Genomic DNA, 19,372 nt, shown 5'->3' with positions numbered 1-19,372 from the left:
TAGGTGGTGTTTTTACATTTCTATTCTGTAAGACGACGTTGGGCATTTCCCCATGTTGTTTGTGAAAATATGAAGAATTCTATGAAAAGGTCAAACTGTGTGGCAGCTCTCCAACACCAGGCTACTACTACTAAGGTTTAGATTTATGCTTTGAAAAGTCCTGCATCATGATGACATTTCTTTCTAGAAAATATTAAAAATACCATTAACATGACACCTAGCTGAATCAATAAGTATGATTATATTATCAAACACCGTAGACTTTTGAAATGATTCCTGTGTTACACCTTTTCAACTGTTTGTCTCTTTAACCATGGTTGTCCAAAGGTGCTATGCGAAGGTACTGTAACTTCAGTAACTTTTTGCAAGATGCTTCATGAAACAATACAAACTATCTAAAGGGGTTTCTTTCAATGAGTTAAACACATGATCATTAAATAAGGTCAACCATATTCATGTCAAAAGGAAAAGTTTAAGCTGCCCCCTGCAGGAGAAAACAGCACAGCGCAAACATATATTAAAACAACAACCACTGAAGACAAACTTAAATAAAAATAGTTTAATTTTTGAGCTAGTTGATATTTAGCAGGAGAGATTTAGAAAACAAAATTAATCTAAATGGTCACCTTTCTATGACATGATACTCTGCAAATAAAAAAAACAACGTTTCTGCACTTGCACACATATACACAAGAGAGGCTAATCAGAAACTTGCCAAGACAGACTGCGCCGAAAGTTACAGAAACACAAAAAAGTATGAACATCAGGCTTACTGATTTCAGTAAAAAAAAAAAAAAAAAAAGACAGCTCATGTCACTGTTCTTAAATACAAGATTAATTACAAAGTCCAGAGTGGAGGGATGGCTGTCTGGCTCATCCTCTGAACCACAACAGCATCAACAAGTTGTCTCCCGAATTTATTCCAGGAAGCTGTCCAGAGTCAGGCAGGTTGGATGTTTAGAGGGAGGCCGAGTCACCTTTTTCCTTTTAGTTTTGATCAGAGGGCGGATCTCAGCTAAAGGAGACTGATCAAAATGTTTGGTTAAGGAAAAATAACATAATGTGGATCAGACTTATTTCAGAAATCTTAAATATAGTTTAAGCAGAATGATACTTTAATCTCCTGTAAGTAATGGTTTAAATCTCCACTCTTTCTGATGGGTTGCTTCCTCTATATCAGGCATTTCCAAAGTCGGTCCTCGGGGGTCGTTGTCCTGCAGGTTTTAGAGGTCTCCCTGCTCCAGCACAGCTGATTTTCATTAATAGTTGATTAACAGGCTTTTGCTGAACTGCAATCATCAGCATCAGCTGTACTAAAGCAGAGAAACCTCTAAAACTTTGGGGATGCCTGCTCTATATTGTCTCTACAAACTGATCCGGTTAACATCTAAAACTCATTGCTTCTAACCTCCCAGCTGGTTGAAATATTAGTTTCCTTTTTACAGAAATTATACAATTCCCATTATTCTGTAATACAATAGTGTTTAGTTTGTGACAATGACTAGATGTGAGCTACATACAGTATTTCAGCTGAATGTGAAATGCAAGGATTAGAGATAAACGAAACAAAATAAATGTAAATGCTGTATGTTCGCGAAGTCTCGAAAAGCAAAGCTTTAACATTTCCACCCTATTGTAAATTTATGAACAACAGTGACACGGCTAGAAAACCATCTGTTAAAGTTAGCCTAACCTATTCTGATGAAGGCTATAATGTACAGAGGTTTGTTACTGACTTAAGTGTCCTGTTTCTTTGTAATTATTTAAAGGACATTCATCCAAACCTATGCAGATACTTAAGCCTGTATGTAAAGCTTTTATGCATGCAGATCAGAGCATAATCACAATACATTCATACTCAACTGTAGCTTAATGTGTCCGTACAAAAACAAACAAAAAAACCTTCAATTGGCCTTATTGGTCGCATCAGATTCAACAAACGTTCTTAACTCAGTAAATTATCATAAAGGATCCTCCTAACTCTGATGCAGTTCACCTGTGTGTAAAGGAGCGCCAGTTCCCGAGAAATGCACATCTAAATAATCACCGCTCAGGTAATTCCATATAAGGGTATGAAATCCCACGCCTGTGAATGGCATTGAAGATGAAGAACAAAAGCTAAAGGTTCGCTGTCAAGTTCTGCAGACTGAAGGCTGAGAAGATGAATTAAAGGAGCAGTAAAAGCCAAGAAGAAGGAAATAAATTACAAAAGCAGAAAAATGACGTAGTTGCACCGTTACAGATAAAAAAATAAAACGATATCAAAAGAAAAATCCTTTTATCCGAAAAGAGTACATGAAAACTACTGATGGAGAGAAGAGGAGCAACATATGATGTAAACGGTAAATATGAGTTCACCATCAACCAACGTGACGCGTCATTCTGCTAAATCTCCTTTTAATAAAAGCGAACTGTACTTCTCCAGACCTTGTTGGTCATCCCTTCATGCACTCTTCATCTTTCTCATACAACACATCGACATATATATAAAACTGACGACAAAACTAATTTGAAGATTTCAGACAGAAAGTCAGACAGACCCAGACTGAAACGCTCCATATTTAATGTAAATAAAGCTAAGAAGCTGCGACTGAGTGAAATAGATGCAAACTGTCGCTTTGCTGAATTTGGATAACACCTGATTGGTTGTGCAAGGCTGCTACACCAAGTCTTGAGCAATGGAGTAAAATGTGTTCTGCCTCAGAGATTAAAAATAGGAGAAAAATGTTGACTGCAAAATTTTTCCCCTGAATCAAGCGTAAGAACGATTTGAGAACAAATATTTTCTTACCAAGTTTTTGCATGAGGCCCAAAGATAAAAAAAAACAACAAACTACTGACATCCATAGAGATAAGATGTATAAAGCACAGTAGTCCAAACAAACACAAACGGAAAAAAGGATACAGGTTGGATGAATTTAGTCCGTCCTCCTAATCCATCATATCCTGTTCTGACCTGGAGAGAAAACAACAACAATCAAGAGAAAAATAAAAGAAGCTGTAGTTTAAAAGCCAACTGTGTTGTACGTACGACTCCAGCCTTTCTCTGAGGGTCCAACATGCTTCCAAAGGTCTTCTTTCTGAAGAGAAGGGAGTTCCTCAAAAAAGGATCCAGAGCTTCGTCCTGAGGCTGCGATAATAAATTAATTCAGCACTGTGCGGATGGGTTAATAGAAAAACAGCTTAAAGAGACGACTGTAGGTTTACCTTGCTTAGAGAAGATGATTTCTCGCTGTGTTTCGACACAGACGATCTAGAAATAAAACACCGCAAGTTATTAAAAACATGAAAATCTTTTCTAAGGTGTTCTTGATCGACTGATTCATCTTTTAAACACAGTGACCAAAGAGCATACCCTGGTTGTTCGAGGCGCATCTTCTTTGAAGGAACTTTGGTCGGTCTCTTGGAAATGTCATCAGGAGTAGTGATGTCATAGGTCGCATCGAGATCGATGTCCTCTCCACGCGTCGGCTGGTGGAGGCGGGGAGGCTTCAGCTCCAGTGGGGCCGGGCTGCAGCGTGGGTGGGTAGAGAAAGGTCCCAGAGTAAATAGAAAGCTGCTTCAAAGCCAAGATGAGATTTAAACAGATCTGCAGAGGGATGCACCTTTCAAAGACAAGCCTGCTAAGGGCTTCATTTGTGCGTGTTGGTGTGCTCAGAGTCTTCTGAAGAAACTCGACTTTTTTCTTGAGACTCTAAGGATAAAATGGGAGCAGAATTTATCCCAAATCCCTCAGATAAAACAAGTGTGAGTTTATAGTTTGATCTGTTCTTACAGAAATCTCTCTGTCGGCATTGGCCAGATCTCTCTGCAGAGACTTCATGTCCTCTCTGGTCTGATTCACCTCCAGGGAAGCCTTTTGCAGCTATAATTACAGAAACAAAATATTACTAACATCCAGGAAGTTTTATCCTTGGGTGCTTGATTTAAAGCTTTGAGTGTAAAGCTACCTTGTTGTTAGAGGAGAGAACTTCTCTCTTCAACTTCTCACACATGTCATTGGAAGATTTTAGGCTTCCTTTGAGATTATCATACTCTCTGCAAATAGAGGAGAGGGTGGTGAAAACAGGAGAAAGAAATTACTAAAAAATACAATTATTCTTCATTCTTCTATAAATTATTTACATACAGCCCGCAATACAGTTTCTGATTCATCACCAACATATTTTTTCCCCATATGAATAAAAAGACTGTGACCAAAAGCAAACAAAACCTGAAATGTAGTTTCTCACACAAAGCTGCAAATGTTGTAATTTAGCACAAAGTTCACGGAAGAGGTAATTTTTGCATCCAACAATCAGCTTATGCTGCAAAGGATGAACTGTCCAGTAGCAGAGAAATTATTTCACGCTTCCACTACAACGTACAGAAAAGTCTGTCCATCCAATTCAGTGGTTCTCAAACTTATTTTTGCTTCCTTTTCAATTACATTTAGTAAATGATAAAATTGCTACACAATAAATCTCCTTTAAATCACAAAACTGCACATGTTAAAGTTGATTATTTCAGTTTAACCAGGTATTAGTAAACCCCTCCCCCATTTTGGGAACCTCTCAGCTAATCCGAGGTTAATCTGTGTTCAAAATGTGCTTCCTAATCTCCAGGTGAGGTGTCTCAGTATTTAGAAGCCAAGCACTGTGAGGAAACTGAGGATACAGGATTTCCTACCACTACATGCTGCTCTAGACTGACAAAATCAAATCAAATTATTAATAAATAGTCATGAATTGATGAGTATAAAAAACAAAATCTGCTTTAAATCAAGAAGCCCTCCCCTCCATTCCAGGTAGGAGAACCCCAGTATAATCTGGTTTTAGAATATGATCAACCTAGAGACAGTCCATCCAGGTGCTTGTATGCTTAAATGCAAAATGTTCATAAGTTTTCTTTTTTACACTTTTGGTTTAATTCCTGCTCTGAGTGGGCAGCTCTGTTAATTAAAGATATCTATACTCCAGTTACTACTAATCAATTACTAAGTTAGTTGATGATTATTTCAATAATAGATAAATCCAATTAATCAGCCTATTTGTACGTACTCCTCACCAACAGAGGGAGCTGAAAAATCATTTAAAATTGTCCAGACAAAAATGTAAATTTTTTTTCTTCTAACTAATATTCTTAAACCAATTTTCAGTTGTAACAGAAGACAAACAGTGGACTGCATATATAAATGAAGGTAGGATTATTGGAGGCCAGCTAGCGGTATCAGTTCCCTCATCCTCCAGGAGTTGCCTGCATATTCTTGTCACATGAAGTTGGCGAGAAACCAAGGACCAACTTCATCACCGAAGGGTCTTACAACTTTTCCAAGGATTTCCTCCTAATAGCAGTCAAGGAGCCATCATTCAGGCCTTTGAACCCCTTCAAAGATATGGCTAACTCAGGCCAACACTGACCCACCGCCACCCTGATCATGTTGAACAACATTACAGCATAATGTGGACTCAGCTTCTCCACTCTTATATCTGCCACATCAACTCAAATTTAACCTGCTCTCATTTGTGAAATTCTCTGGTAAATCCCATTTTGGCTCCATTGGGCCAGGCAGTGAGCACAGGGTCACACAGAGAACAATGGACCCTGAGGCTTCCTTTACAACTTCTGCTTCTATAAAGTTTGGATCAGAGATATTCACACCAGCGACCTGGTTAGGGCCACTTTTTAAGGCTCTAGCAGCATTCATCCTGTCCCTCCTTGCATAAAGGAGCATATATTGGTACTGCTGAAAGGTTAAGGACCTCACACAGTCCTTTCTGGTTCTCTTAGGGTAAATGTCTGTCTCCTGGAATCCCCTCAATGCTCTTGGGACTGTGTTGGGAGAAACAGTAAACCCTCCAGTACCATCATCTGTAGAGTTAACACAAAGCCTATCTAATTCTTAAAAAGTTAATCAAAGAAAAATAATGACTCAAATACCACCCACAGAAAAAAAACATCAGATGGAATCTTGATTGGCTAAAGAACATTTTTTTGCACCCATATTGACTTATGATCTCTGACCAAGCTTAATTTCCTCCAAAACACTGTAAAAAAAAAAAGAGGCTCCAGCTAAATCAGGGGGTTCTTACTTCTTTAGAGAGATGCAATAAATAGAGAGCTGCTCTACTGCTGCCTGGCTGACGCCCATATCTGTGATCATGGAATCAACTTCGTCTCGCTGACCGTGTAGCAACACATCCAGGCTGGAAAGACAACAGCAGAAACATTCACTCACAAGTCAACTTAAGTTGTTAATTTAAATTTATCATCAATATAAGCTAATTGTGTTTCTCTGACAATTAAATACTTAGGAACATGTAATTGTGGAAGATTACCCTTCAAAGGTTTTCATTTTAGTCCTCAGCCTGCGGACCTCCTCCTTCGCTGCCTGAACTTCATTCTGCTGCGTCTCCATATAAGCCATCTGTTTCTGTGAGATATTAAAATGTTACCTGATCCTCTAATAAAAATGGAGAGAATTTGTTGAAAACTAAAAACTAAAAGCCTCACTCTTAGGGCAATACAGATCATTTCCTTTTCCATGATCTCCTTCCGTATGTTGTCCAGGTCTCTCTTCTGCTTGTTGACGGTATCCTTTAAGCCGTCAATCACCTTCTGTTTTTCCCGCCAGTCTCGCTCTAGAAATGGATCAGACAGATGATCAGCCAGCCATAGAAACTTTCACATAAAGGCAGCACAGCCAGATTTTTTTTTTTGTTACCTTTAGAGCTTAACTGTGCCTTCATTCGGTCAAGCTCATTCTACGGGGAAACAAGATAAAAGATCTCAGCAGAAATAAGATGCTTAAATATTACAAGTATAAAAAAGAGAGTGCACAAGCTAGGTAGCAGAATTTATTTGTTTATTGACCTGACTAGCAAATTTGTTCATATCCTGAAATTCTAATTATTCCCCATAATGAAAAAAAAACTGCATGCACATTGATCCACTTAAATTAAAATAAATTTAAGAAAATGATGCTTTTGACTGGAAATGTGTTACCTGCAAGCTCTCTGGGTCTGCAGACCCCGCTTCCTCCTCTCCTCCAATGTCAAAAAACAGCTTGCTGATAATGTGCCTGGTGCTGACCTACATACAAAGAAAAAAAAAAGAAAAATCCCTTACTGTTATTTATTTATACAAAACAGTGGCAGGGTCAGATCAGGTTATATTTTTTGTTTTGCTGGTGTTTTGATGTAGCACCTGTTTCCTACACTGCGGGCAGGTTTTCGTAGGAGCAGTCTGAAACCACTGAAGAAGACTGAGGGGGAAATATAGAGGTAGATCAAAATGTTAAAAAGAATCGAAGAATATTATTCCAGTTTGATAGTTAAAATTAACCTACCATTCATAATGAAAAGTGTGCCCACAGTGAATTGCTGCCACATCTCTAGCGTGATCGAAGAAATCCGAGCAGATTGTACAATATGCTCGGATAGGCATTTTCTTCTGCCAAATCAGCTAGGCCTATACGCGTTACAAAAGAAACCACATATATACATATGAAGAAGAAACGGCCTTTATATCACACATTCAATCATTGTGTTTAACACTGAATATTTCAAACTAAATGTCGTTGTTTAATGAAACTAAAGCTAAAGTTAGCTAACAGTTACGCTATTTGGCTGTTAGCTGCATTACCGATCTTCATACTTACGAAACAAATACTTTAGGTTACAGCGCAGTCATTAGTAACAACTGCAAGCATTCCTAAATATATATGTGTTTTTATTTTTTCTTTTACTTTTATTTTACCGGGTTAGCAACAACTCAAAGGCCAAAATATCAGGAGCTAGAGAGGCACAACACTTCCTCCATCTGTATCTCCGCGCGAGACGTTCAAACTTAAGCCCCGCCCCCCAAACGGTGCGTTCACGGTGTTCCTTCTGCGTAGGTTTTATATGTTGAGGATTGTACAGTTATCCTGAAAAAATGATCTGCCGTGACACAAAACACTGAAACCAAGGGTTTAACTTTGCGATAAAAGTTGGTGGGGACGCTCTAAGGGTGGTGGCTGATGGACCTACAGCTACTCAACCTGAACGCTTTAAACAGGGTTTATATTTTCCAAAAATTAGCTCAAACATATATTTATTGAATGCTTTCCTATTGTTGAGAACACAAGAGTACCACAGTACACTGGTATTTAGTCATAGACAGATGCCTGCCTTTAGTGCATTATTTATAAAGGACTTAAAAAAAACAATGACGAATAGCAGGCGATACCAACGCCAACAGCAATATATCATGCATCCCTAGTATGGACACAAATTTAATTCCATCAATCCATCCATTAAAATAAACACTTTTTTTCATGATCGGACCTGACCAATACCAATTTTTAAGTATTTAACGTTTTAAAATAATTTGTCTTTTTAGTTTATGCTGGGGTCTTTTTTTTTTTTTTTTTGAAGAATAGGAACTTCATTTCCCACAGTTCCCTCTTCCGACCGTATGCTGATGCTGACAGGCAGCAGAAGTGCTTTAGTTTAGTGCAGCTAGCTTGTGCAGCAGTTTCATGCGAGCGGTGGATAAACCGACTGAAACCTGACGGCAGCGGAGATGAAAGGTAAAAATATGGGACGTGTTGATTTTGTAATATAAATATTCATTTTAGAACCCGAATTAGACCTAGCTGGCGTAAGATATGGAGTAAGCAGTTGTAAAAGCCTTTGAAGTTCTCCTTTAGGTTATACCTCTGTTGAAATAAACCATATGAGAGAACATTATCCCCCTGCAACACTATTTTTGGTTCCTCTGTCTAGTTTCAGTTCAATAAGTTGCCAGTTAGTTCTGAAGCCACTTTAGGCTTCAGAATAACGATTCAGCATTAAGAGGCTCCTGAGCGAACTTTGGACCCAGCTGACGGTGTCCGTCATTGTCCTGCCAGGTGTGCGTCTCCCCCGGAAGTAGAAGCTATGGATGGAGAAACCGGAAAGGCGACCGCGTCCTGGGAAAGCGGTTTGCTGGCTCCTGTGGATCGGCTTCGCTTGGACAGGGCGGACAGCCCAACCCCGGGTCTGGTGGAGGGAACCGAGCCAGGTGACCATGTTGTCAGCAGTTACCATAAAAATGCAATTGGAGCGGTTTATGTGTGTGTGTGTGTGTGTGTGTATGTGTGTGTGTGTGTGTGATATCCACATTCCCTTTTTTCTTTCTTCTGTAGATTTCTTTTCTTTTCAGATATGGGTTATTAGGATTCAGTCTGCAGCGATTATTTTCTCAGCCTTTACAGTAGCAGCTCTTCTATGTTAAAAACTAACATCCCAACAGCATGATGCTGCCATCACCATGTTTTACCATGGGGACCTAAACTAAGCTGTTTTTTTAAGCCACAGAGAAACATTTTTTTATTATCAAGATGTTCCATTAGAAGGAATAGTACACCCATGATTAGCCTTCATTTTCTACTCACCCCCATGCTGAACAACACTCTGGAGTACTTTTTTGATATCTCAAATGCATCTGGAGATCTGGGAGGCTTCTTGCTTTCTGCTGACATTCAAATAATGGAGGTCTGTGGCGCCCGAGGCAGAAAGGTCCATAAAAGTCCACAAAAAACGTGTCAATATTCCTCCATACTGCTCGTCCAATGTATTCCAAGTGTCCTGAGTGGGTAGCATCCAGAATTTACTCGAAACAAAGTCATTTAGAATGTTTTTAGAGCATAAACAGTAGTGTATAGGATTTCCTGAAAGCGCGCGCCTGCGAGTTCACGACGCTACGGAAACCGCGACAGACCAAACCAGATGAAAGTGCGCATTTAGCTCGGCAAAGAACTCATGCTCTTCCTCAACACTGAAGTCCTCAGACATTTTTCTTTCGTTGTTTCTTTCTTTGCACAGGTAAACAGCACATTTCTTCTTCTACGCTTGCATTATCGGCAGAGCAGACACTGAATGCGCACTTTCATCTGGTTTGGTCTGCCGGCTTCCGTAGCGTCGTGAACGCGCAGGCGCGCGCTTTCAGGAAATCCTATACACTACTGTTTATGCTCTAAAAACATTCTAAATGACTTCGTTTCGAGTAAATTCTGAATGCTACCCACTCAGGACACTTGGAATACATTGGACGAGCAGTATGGAGGAATATTGACACGTTTTTTGTGGACTTTTATGGACCTTTCTGTCTCGGGCACCATAGACCTCCATTATTTGAATGTCAGCAGACAGCAAGAAGCCTCCCAGATCTCCAGATGCATTTGAGATATCAAAAAAGTACTCCAGAGTGTTGTTCAGCATGGGGGTGAGTAGAAAATGAAGGCTAATCATGTTTTGGGTGTACTATTCCTTTAAAGGCAGATCTGTGGATGTTACCAGGTATAGATATCCTATGCACATATTTCAATATTTGAGCTCCTACTTTCTGCTAATTCTCCACAGATACTGTAATGCACAGCTCCCTCTGTGAGTACTGCTCGCTTTGGCCACCCTGTCAGTTAGGTGGGCAGCCTTGGGTGGGATACCATTAACAAAATTTATTGGAAAATTGCTTGAGTAAGCTAGGGATGTGATTGAATGTCACATCTGACTCAGCGCTAAGCTAACGTTTCTCCTTGACCTGTCTGCTGAGTTCCTTGGCCTTTGTAATGCTGTTTGTTAATTCATGTGCTACTCCAAACCTCTGAAGCCTTCACAGAACCGCTGGATGCATACTGAGATAAAAGCTTTTATTACTAATTGTGGGAGCTCCTAATGCTCAGGGTTTTTTGGCTTGAAGGCGGATGAACATCAGTGCAAGGCTCATTAGGCACAAGGTGTGTTTCCATCAGCTTTTTCTAATGCACATTTTGATAAGTTTGATAGAAACGGCAAAATTCTAATAAACTCTTTAAAAGTTGCAAAAAAGTTGTTACCCTCACTTGAGTTGGTTTTTGGCTTTTGAGAAAAAAGGTTAGTGTTATAAACTTTTCAAATTGGATTGGACGTAGCGAGCATTTACTAACAATGACTGATCAGCTGTCCTGAAGCTGGCGTCTTCCTATTATGGGTATAAACATGGCTGGAAGTAGCATCACAATTACTAGCTGACATGTCATAAGAAAATTCCTGATCATGACACATTAATTACAACCTTTACCCCCATAACTGATCTGTGGTCTTTGCAGTGATTGGTTAATTCGCTTCAAGCCAATGGAATCACTGCAAATTCGCATTTCCTTTTTTTTTTGGAATTTAAAAGTTTTCTCAAAATTCGAATTTCATTTAAACAGAAACGGCTAGATTTTGGTTTCGAAAAGTGTCTTCTCTTTCAGTTTTTATTTATTTTATTTTTTTCGGCAGCACAGATTTTTGAGATTTAAACACAAAACCTGAAAAGGTTTTATATGAAACTTGTGTGCAAACCAAAAACAAAAAACAATCCAACTTGCTAACAGTACAGCCTTGTAGAACATTACGAGTAAAAAGAAGTTGCGTATTAAAGTCTAATGTTTAATTCGTATAAACATCTGTCTCCTATAGTCTTAAAAACAAGCTGTAAGTCAGCGTTATGAAGAATGTTTAAAATTTCAAGAATAATCCGTTGTATGCATGGGTAGATTTTCATTGTACCAGCAGTATTTTCTCAAAGGCTCATATTAAGTGCGGTTGGCCTGTGAATTGGCATGAATGTGCACATTCTAGGCATGCAAAATAAAGCAGAACATCAGTCTTTAGCTCTGTTTCTTATAAAGACAGGGAGAAATGCAGAGTTGGGCTAGATTCAGAAGTGATCACATGTTTTCACAAGAGCAAACAGTAGGAGCACAATGCCAAGGGAGTTTAAATCCCTTTGAAAATGTCTAATGTTTACAAGCAGACTAAAGTGAAACCCACACCAAAAAGCAAGGAGGAAGAAGCAGCAACCGGTATCAGAACATGTAACTTCCAACGGTAGTGAAGAACCTGCTGCATTTGTGGGCGGCTGCAAGTGAAAATGTTGTGGGGCTGGATAAGAAAACCAGAAGTCCAAACTTTGTTCTAATTCCTCCCAAAGATGTTCTATTAAGTTGAGATCAGGACCCTGAGTTGGCCGGTCACGTTTCTCAACATCATGCAGCCATGGGAGCGGCGTGACCCATTACTTTGGGTAATATGGTGACTCATGTTCACAATGACGAGGGAGGAATAAGCTTTTATTTCCACCAGTTTACTACTGGTTTGGTAGTTTTGGCGCCCCCACATGGTCCATCTCAGAACAGATATGGTAGGCACCAATGCTTTATAATTAATTCATTACCTCTTTCTCTCCTTTTCCATTTGCCATCCTAACTTCTCTTATTATGACTATTAATATTGAATATATATGCTAGTATGTACATTTTTCAATGTACATCAACAGATGTTCATCAATACATTTGCCTGTTGGACATTTGGGACAAAGTCTATGAAAAAAAAATATATATATATCTAGGTATTCTTTTTAGTCCTTGCTGCCCAGCCCAAAAAGTTACCAACCTATCTTTCAATTTTTGGAAAGTTTTCACTTGGACATGAAAAATCTGGAATCTGATTGAGCTGCTGTGTTCATGGATCCCAGGGAGATGAGGTTTAGGATCGGGGGATGTTTTGACTAATGGACTGTTGGTTAACCACCATTATTAGTGTGCAGCTCTAAGTTCTTTTTGTGGTAATTATGTAGAAATGGCCTTTTAATGCTCTCCATTAAATGAGACAAAGAGTAATCTGTTGCATTTAGAATACCTAAAAACTGGACTGTCTTTGTTATACATTATGCTGTCTATCTTTGAACAAATATTGTTATTTATGTCATCTTTCGTCGATATAGGTGCTGGTCAGAAGAGTGCTATTTTTTACCATGCTCAATCCTATGAGGACCTGACTGCTGAGGCTGAGAAAGAAGCCCAGAGGGCCTCGGAACCACATGGTTCAGAGGGACACGATGGCGAGGAGTTCAGCACGTTGGTGGGAAAGAAATCCACTGAAGAGCGGCTCAACAGTGACACCTCATCTGAGAGCAGAGGTAAAGAGGAAGACGTATCCAGTGAAGCGTGGAGGAGTCACAAAAAACACGTGTTTGTGTTGAGCGAAGCCGGAAAGCCGATTTACACCCGCTATGGTACGGAGGAGGCTCTGTCCAGCACAATGGGGGTCATGATGGCTTTGGTGTCCTTCGTAGAGGCAGAGAAAAACATCATCCGTTCCATCCATGCTGGTAAGAGAATGCTTTAAAATTCTCTGGGCATGTCCTGTTCACGATGTTTCGGTTGCTAAAACTGACCTAAAGAATGTTGAAGAATCAATCATCTGTCAATAGAGTCCCAGCTCAGTGCTTCAGTTAGAAAAATAAAAAATAAATCTTACATTAAGGCTCTGTTATTTTAAAGTTTAGTAAATAACAAATAAAAAACTTGTTTATTTTCAGCTTGAGTTTCTTCAATAGACAGATTCAGCATCAAATCACCTCCTTTCCTCCACATAATACAGCAGCCTGCTTTAAGGAAAACAGGATATAAGGTTTGAATGAAGGTCAACTTTTGGGATGTTAGATCTAACAAAAGCTCAAAGCAAATTAGTTTTAAATTGTTTAGCTATTTTATTATTAATTCAAACACCAGAAAGGGAAGTTCCTTTTTGTAATCTGTACTTTTAGTTAGAGCATAGTAACTCCTATTTAAGCTGCAACCTAAGCAAAAATCATCAGGATAAACAGAAATAAAGGTTTAAAAACATTCTTCTGAGTGTAATTAACCTATTTTGTTTGGTTTTGTTAATTAAGTTACTGAAATAGTTGAAATCTTTAAAAGAAAAAATATGAAAATACCCCACTGCAATTCAAAAATACTTTGTCAAAAACAAAGGGAAAGTTTCAGGAACTCATAGGTTTTTTGTTCTTTCTTCATCGAGTTGTTGTAGATGTTGAAAGCTGTAGGCAAGAAGGATCTCCTGTAGCGGTCTGTTTTGCACCGGATCCGAAGAAGGCTTTGACTGAAGATCCTTTGTAGTTGTTTAAAAATCCTCATTGAGGAAGGTCAATATTGTCCATAATCTTCTTCACTTTATGAAGAATTCTCCTTTGGAAAACGATCTCCAGAGTGTCTAGAGGAGTTCCTATAACTGAGCCGGCCTTCTTTATTAGTTTGTTGAGCTTTTTTAAGTCATGCCTTCTGATGCTGCCACCTCAGCAGATGATGTGGGAAGAGATCATGCTTTCCACAACAGACTAATAGAAAATATGAAGCATCTTTTTGCAAATGCCAAAGGACCTAAGCCCTATTAGGAAGTACAACCTGCTCTGTTCCTTTTTCTAGATGGTTTTACAGTTGCCTTTTGTTGTCCAACTGAACACCAAGGTATTTATATTCCTCCACTACCTCCACTTCTTCTACCATGACGTTAACAGGGTTAAACTTGTTCCTGTTTCTTCTGAAATCTACAATCATCTCCATTGTTTTGTAGAGATTCAGTATCCTATGATTGTTTCATTAATAAAAAATTTAAAAATTGTCATTAATAAAAAAAAAAAATCCTTCCAGTTTTACAGCAGTTCTTGTTAAAAAGGAAATCAGAGTCAAGCTAGCAGTTCCTACTTGCAGCCACCTTACGCAGTGCAATTCTAAAACAGGTAAGGGAATTTCTAGGTGATCTAATACTATTTATTTTTGTAATAGATAGATAAGATAAAATAAGGCGTGAAGTATAATTTTAAATGTATTCCTAAAATGAGGAAAAGCCCAAGGATTATAGTTGATGTTGGTGATAAAGGTCAAGCATCAATTAAATGGAACACTTTAATTTCATACTAATTGGGTATGATTGACTATTCTTTTATCCAGTTACTTTCCTGTTTTTCTATAGTACTGCCAGTCAGTAAACTTAATTAATTGACATTTATTTATATGATTTAAGTATCTAAATGGCAGTACTGTCTTAAAAGGAGAGCAGTTTGCTGAGAACTTTGTATACATCAAACATCTCTATGTGAACATAATCTAAAAGGGTGGAAAACACACATTCTTTGGAAAAGAAAAAACAGTTACATCTATGAAAAAATAAATGTTTGCAGCTGTGGACATAAGAAGAGGGTTTGTAATTGGTAGAAAACTGGCTGTTTAAAATGCAGCTGCATTACTAACTGGAGCTGCTGCCAAGAAACTGATAGACCAGCGATAGTAGAAGTTGATAAACCTTCTGGGACTCTTGGTACTGATGGTTTCAAAAATGTTTTGATTGGCAGCCAGGATGTCCCTCATAGCAACAGCTTCAGCCATCTTAAGTCAAGCAACTAAACAGTATTTAATCCTATTTCAGATGGTTGTAAGGTGGTTTTCCTTACCAAAAGTCCGCTGGTTCTGGTGGGTGTGTCTAAGACCGGTCAGTCAGAGAAGGAGCTGCTCCGGGAACTTCAGTACATCTACTACCAGATCGTCAGCCTACTCACTCTCACCCAGCTCAACCACATCTTTCAGCACAAGCAGAACTACGACCTGCGCCGCCTACTCGCTGGCTCAGAGTACCTTACAGACAACCTGCTGCGCCGACTGGAGCGAGACCCAGGCCTGCTGCTCAGCGCTGTCACCTGCCTGCCTCTGGCCAGCTCTGCCAGGGACGTGGTCTCATCCAGCCTCCAGGCAGCCAAAGCCAAGAACCTGGTGTTCTCCATCCTTCTGGCAGGGGACCGCCTGGTTACTCTGGTCAGGAAGAAGGACCAGTTCCTGCATCACATAGACTTGCATCTGGTCTTTAACCTCGTCGGCTCTTCTTCATCCTTCCGGGAGGGCGAGGGCTGGACGCCAATCTGCCTTCCAAAGTTCAATACAGCTGGATTTTTTCACGCTCACATTTCATACCTGGAGCCTGCCTCTGAGCTCTGCCTCATCCTGGTCTCAACTGACAGAGAGGACTTCTTTAACATGTCTGAGTGTAAGCAGCGCTTCATGGAGAGGCTGAGTAAACGTAGCGCCTACCAGGCCATGAAGGAGGCGCTCAAATGCCCAAACTACTCCGTGGCCCAGGTTGGAATCCCAGAACTCAGACACTTCCTGTACAAATCAAAAAGCTCAGGCTTGTACACCAGGTGAGAGGTGGTGTGTGATTAAAATAATTAGTTATTTTCTACTTAATTTATTAATCAGCAGGTTCTTTATGCTACAGTCCTGTTTGTGCATGACTTTTTGTTTTTATTCCAGCCCAGAGTTTCCTGAGGTGTACCAGTCTGATGAGGAGCAGGAGAGGCTGATGGGACTCTACCAGGACCTTCACAGCTGCTTGCACCATCCAACCAGGCCGCTCCGCTCCTTCTACCGCTGCAGTGAAGCTGAAAACCTGCTAGCCTGGGTTAGTGTCACTAACTGGGTGCTAGTGGTCCTCTATCCTTAGAAACTGAAAAATATAATGCAAAAGAAACTTCATTTTACTTTGGGTTAGGGTTCCTACACTTGTTTTTTTCTCTCTGTAGTCCTCAATGATCCATATTTTGTATTGGGTTTTATTACTTTAAGCTTCACATGCTTGAAGCATCACAAAGGGAAGATAGGAAGGTTTAAATAGGAAGGTTTAATAAGCAGAGAGCAGACCAAATCTCTTTTTTTTTTAGCCAAGTGAGACTCAAGTTTTACCTTTTTTTTTACCTCTCAATTCAAGGTATAGATGTTGAGTCAAGTGCAGTCACAATTTTATTTTATATATATATATACATATATATATATATATATATATATATATATATTAGGGCTGCAACTAACAATTATTTTGCAAATTGATTAATCTTTAATGGCATTTTGCTTTAACTCGTTGCACTCTACAAAAAAAAATGGAACCAGAATTTCAAAGAAATTGTGTATCTGTGAATTATTTTTTGGATGAATATATATATATATATATATATATATATATATATATATATATATATATATATAAAATTAGGACTAAAGCAATTATTAATCCTCATGATTAATTGATTATTTAAATAATAATCAATTAGTTTAATAATAGATTAATTGTCAAATGGAGTATAGAGACTAGAAATCATGCCTTTAGATGAGAGTGACCCACTTGGAGCAGTTCTTATATCAAAATTGTAAAAAAAAAATAATAAGTTAACATTTTGCATATACATATTCATTTTAAGATTTTACTTTTTCTTCTATGAAAAAGACATGTATACATACACGCATACATGTGTGTATATATACCTACATATATCCATCCATCCATTTTCTGACACGCTTTATCCCTACTGGGGTCGCGAGGGGTGCTGGTACATATCTCTAGCTGTCTACGGGCAAGAGGCGGGGTACACCCTGTCACCAGTCCATCGCAGGGCAACACAGAGACAAACAACCATTCATACACACACTCACTTCTACGGAGAATTTAGAGAAGCCAATTAACCTAACAGTCATGTTTTTGGACTGTGGGAGGAAGCCAGAGTATAGTTTTGTGATTAGTGTTTTAAATGGCACCACTTTCTTTTCATGTGGGAGTGGAACAGAAATAAAATCTGTCTACCACTGGTGTTGTGTTTACCTTTCCACCTTGCTCCCTCAGGAGGATTAGTCCTGTGGTCTTTGATCCCCCAGCAGGCACATTTATTAAATGCACACTCCTAGTGTTTTTAGTCATGTAATAAAAACCTGCTGAAACCAGTCGGCTAGGATGAAATCCAAGAATGTTTTTTTTTTCTCTCCAAGACCTGAGGACTGAAGGTTTGTTGCATGTCTACAGGTTTAGCCATGCTCTGGTTCTTTTTCCTTTGAATATCAATGGCAATAAATATTGCCAGGTACCTGAGTGAAATTGGTTATGTATTTTTTCTGAAAATCTCAAAATTGTTCTTGGAGAAAGAGTAGTAAACTATCGTTGAATGTTATGCTATGCTTCATTTTCATGCTACTTTTCCTTTTCTGCTCCCCCCCCCTGCAGGTGACAAGTGGCTTCGAGCTCTACCTCTGCTTCAGCCCAATGTCGACTAAGGCCTTGGCAGTCTCTGCTGTCAACAAACTTCTGAAGTGGATCAGGAAGGAGGAGGATCGCCTTTTTATTCTCAGTCCGCTCACTTATTGAGCCTTCAATTCTGATGATTAGAACTTTAGATGATTAGAACTTTGTTTACTCTGTCCAGCTTTTTTCCAATGACCTCATGGGACGATGAACCTGCACTCATCTCACTGTGACAACAGATTGTCAAAGATTTGCATTTCATGATTCTTGGACCCACTAATTCCTTATTTTGTTACTTTATGGGCTCTTCAATAGAGGGTTAATTAAAGCAGTATTTTACCTGGAAAAATTTTAAATAGTTTTATTTAAAAAAACAAGAGATTGATGCAGTCGCCTCAGCTTAGACAGAAACATGTAGTTTGTGCTATTGAAGTTCTTAATAAAGACTTGTTTTACTAACATAGCTATCATGCTTCTAAGAAAAACACTGTTTTTTTAAAGCTATTATATTTCTTATGAATTTAAAGTGAAAATATGTCTTACTAACTCCCAAACTGCAGGAGCATGTTCTACTCTCTTTGAAGACCGACTAGCAAAAACCTGTCGAGCCTTGTCGATTCTAGGAAACACTGCTGCTTTCCCTCTATGCACTTCTATTCCTTAAAGAGACACTCCATAAAAGAGACTGGAGCTATTCACTGTGCTTTTAAGTTTGCGTCGTTTATCTTGATATAAACCGTTTATCTTCTAGTGTCCAAATGCATGAGTTTCTCCAGCTAATGTGCCATTTTATTTCTTTAACTTGAAAACTACCTTTTGATGCATTTTTCAGACCAAACGGGTGATCTGTGTTTCCCTGAATTTTGTTTTGCAACATTTGCCTCCCCTAATCATGCCTTAAATAATTGGTATCGTGCAAAGCTGCATATTTATAGCAGGTGCATTTTACGAATAAATAAGAGAAAAATCAAAGCCTTTGTCATCCTTGAATAATACCATGATGAAAACATGCAGATAACACACCACTATATGTATATGCTGTTGCCTAAACAAAAGAACTGTACGCACAGGGGCAGATCAAAACAGGCCTTTAGGGTTATATATAAAGATGAATGTAAGGTAGGAATTTGAATGGGATTTTTCAAATAAAAGTTGCATGAGATTCAAAATTAGTTCATGGTTCAAATAATACATTTATGTCCAGCTAAAAAAAATAAAAATTAAAATCACTCATAAGTCATATGCAGGGATAAATGTAGAGATAAATTTCCCCAGTGTGAGATCAATAAAGTTAAACTATTATATAAATTCAGTAACAGATGTATATTTAATTCTAGTAAATGGAAATCCCAAATTGTTTCTAAAATTCTGTGGTTATGAGACCATTAAAACTCAAATATGTCACATAATCCAATGGATCAATGTAGAAACTACAGACTTGATACTATTCAAACATATTTCTGCAATGTCTTAAATGCATTTAAGACTTTTTGGGGAAATTATCTATC

At 38.7% G+C, this 19,372-nt stretch overlaps 2 protein-coding genes across 3 annotated transcripts; one reads left to right on the top strand and one right to left on the bottom strand.

Moving 5' to 3' along the window:
* Nucleotides 1-545: 545 nt before the first annotated feature.
* On the bottom strand, nucleotides 546-7,813 carry traip (TRAF interacting protein). Of its 2 annotated transcripts, none has more exons than XM_015398407.1 (16): nucleotides 7,738-7,813; nucleotides 7,328-7,449; nucleotides 7,186-7,243; nucleotides 6,985-7,071; nucleotides 6,704-6,743; nucleotides 6,493-6,620; nucleotides 6,318-6,412; nucleotides 6,072-6,185; nucleotides 3,951-4,038; nucleotides 3,776-3,865; nucleotides 3,606-3,694; nucleotides 3,356-3,511; nucleotides 3,208-3,253; nucleotides 3,032-3,130; nucleotides 2,906-2,956; nucleotides 546-1,025 (listed from the first exon to the last, which is right to left on the bottom strand). In XM_015398407.1, exons 2-16 carry the CDS (start codon nucleotides 7,423-7,425, stop codon nucleotides 918-920), a joined length of 1,347 nt encoding a protein of 448 aa, XP_015253893.1. In that variant the 5' UTR covers nucleotides 7,426-7,449; nucleotides 7,738-7,813; the 3' UTR covers nucleotides 546-917. The 2 variants fall into 2 exon arrangements, with proteins under 2 accessions (XP_015253893.1, XP_015253884.1); XM_015398398.1 differs by having other exon boundaries at nucleotides 7,640-7,799.
* Nucleotides 7,814-8,443: 630 nt separating this feature from the next.
* mon1a (MON1 homolog A, secretory trafficking associated) lies at nucleotides 8,444-18,820 on the top strand. Its single transcript, XM_015398166.1, has 6 exons — nucleotides 8,444-8,551; nucleotides 8,873-9,024; nucleotides 12,751-13,137; nucleotides 15,234-15,999; nucleotides 16,112-16,259; nucleotides 17,847-18,820. Exons 2-6 carry the CDS (start codon nucleotides 8,901-8,903, stop codon nucleotides 17,985-17,987), a joined length of 1,566 nt encoding a protein of 521 aa, XP_015253652.1. The 5' UTR covers nucleotides 8,444-8,551; nucleotides 8,873-8,900; the 3' UTR covers nucleotides 17,988-18,820.
* The last annotated feature ends 552 nt before the right edge of the window (nucleotides 18,821-19,372 follow it).

The sequence above is a fragment of the Cyprinodon variegatus genome, unplaced genomic scaffold, assembly GCF_000732505.1.
Source record: "Cyprinodon variegatus isolate N-32 unplaced genomic scaffold, C_variegatus-1.0 Scaffold29, whole genome shotgun sequence".
Lineage (NCBI taxonomy): Eukaryota > Metazoa > Chordata > Actinopteri > Cyprinodontiformes > Cyprinodontidae > Cyprinodon > Cyprinodon variegatus.
Note: the sequence above shows the minus strand (reverse complement) of the source record. Positions and strands in the feature narration are given on the sequence as shown.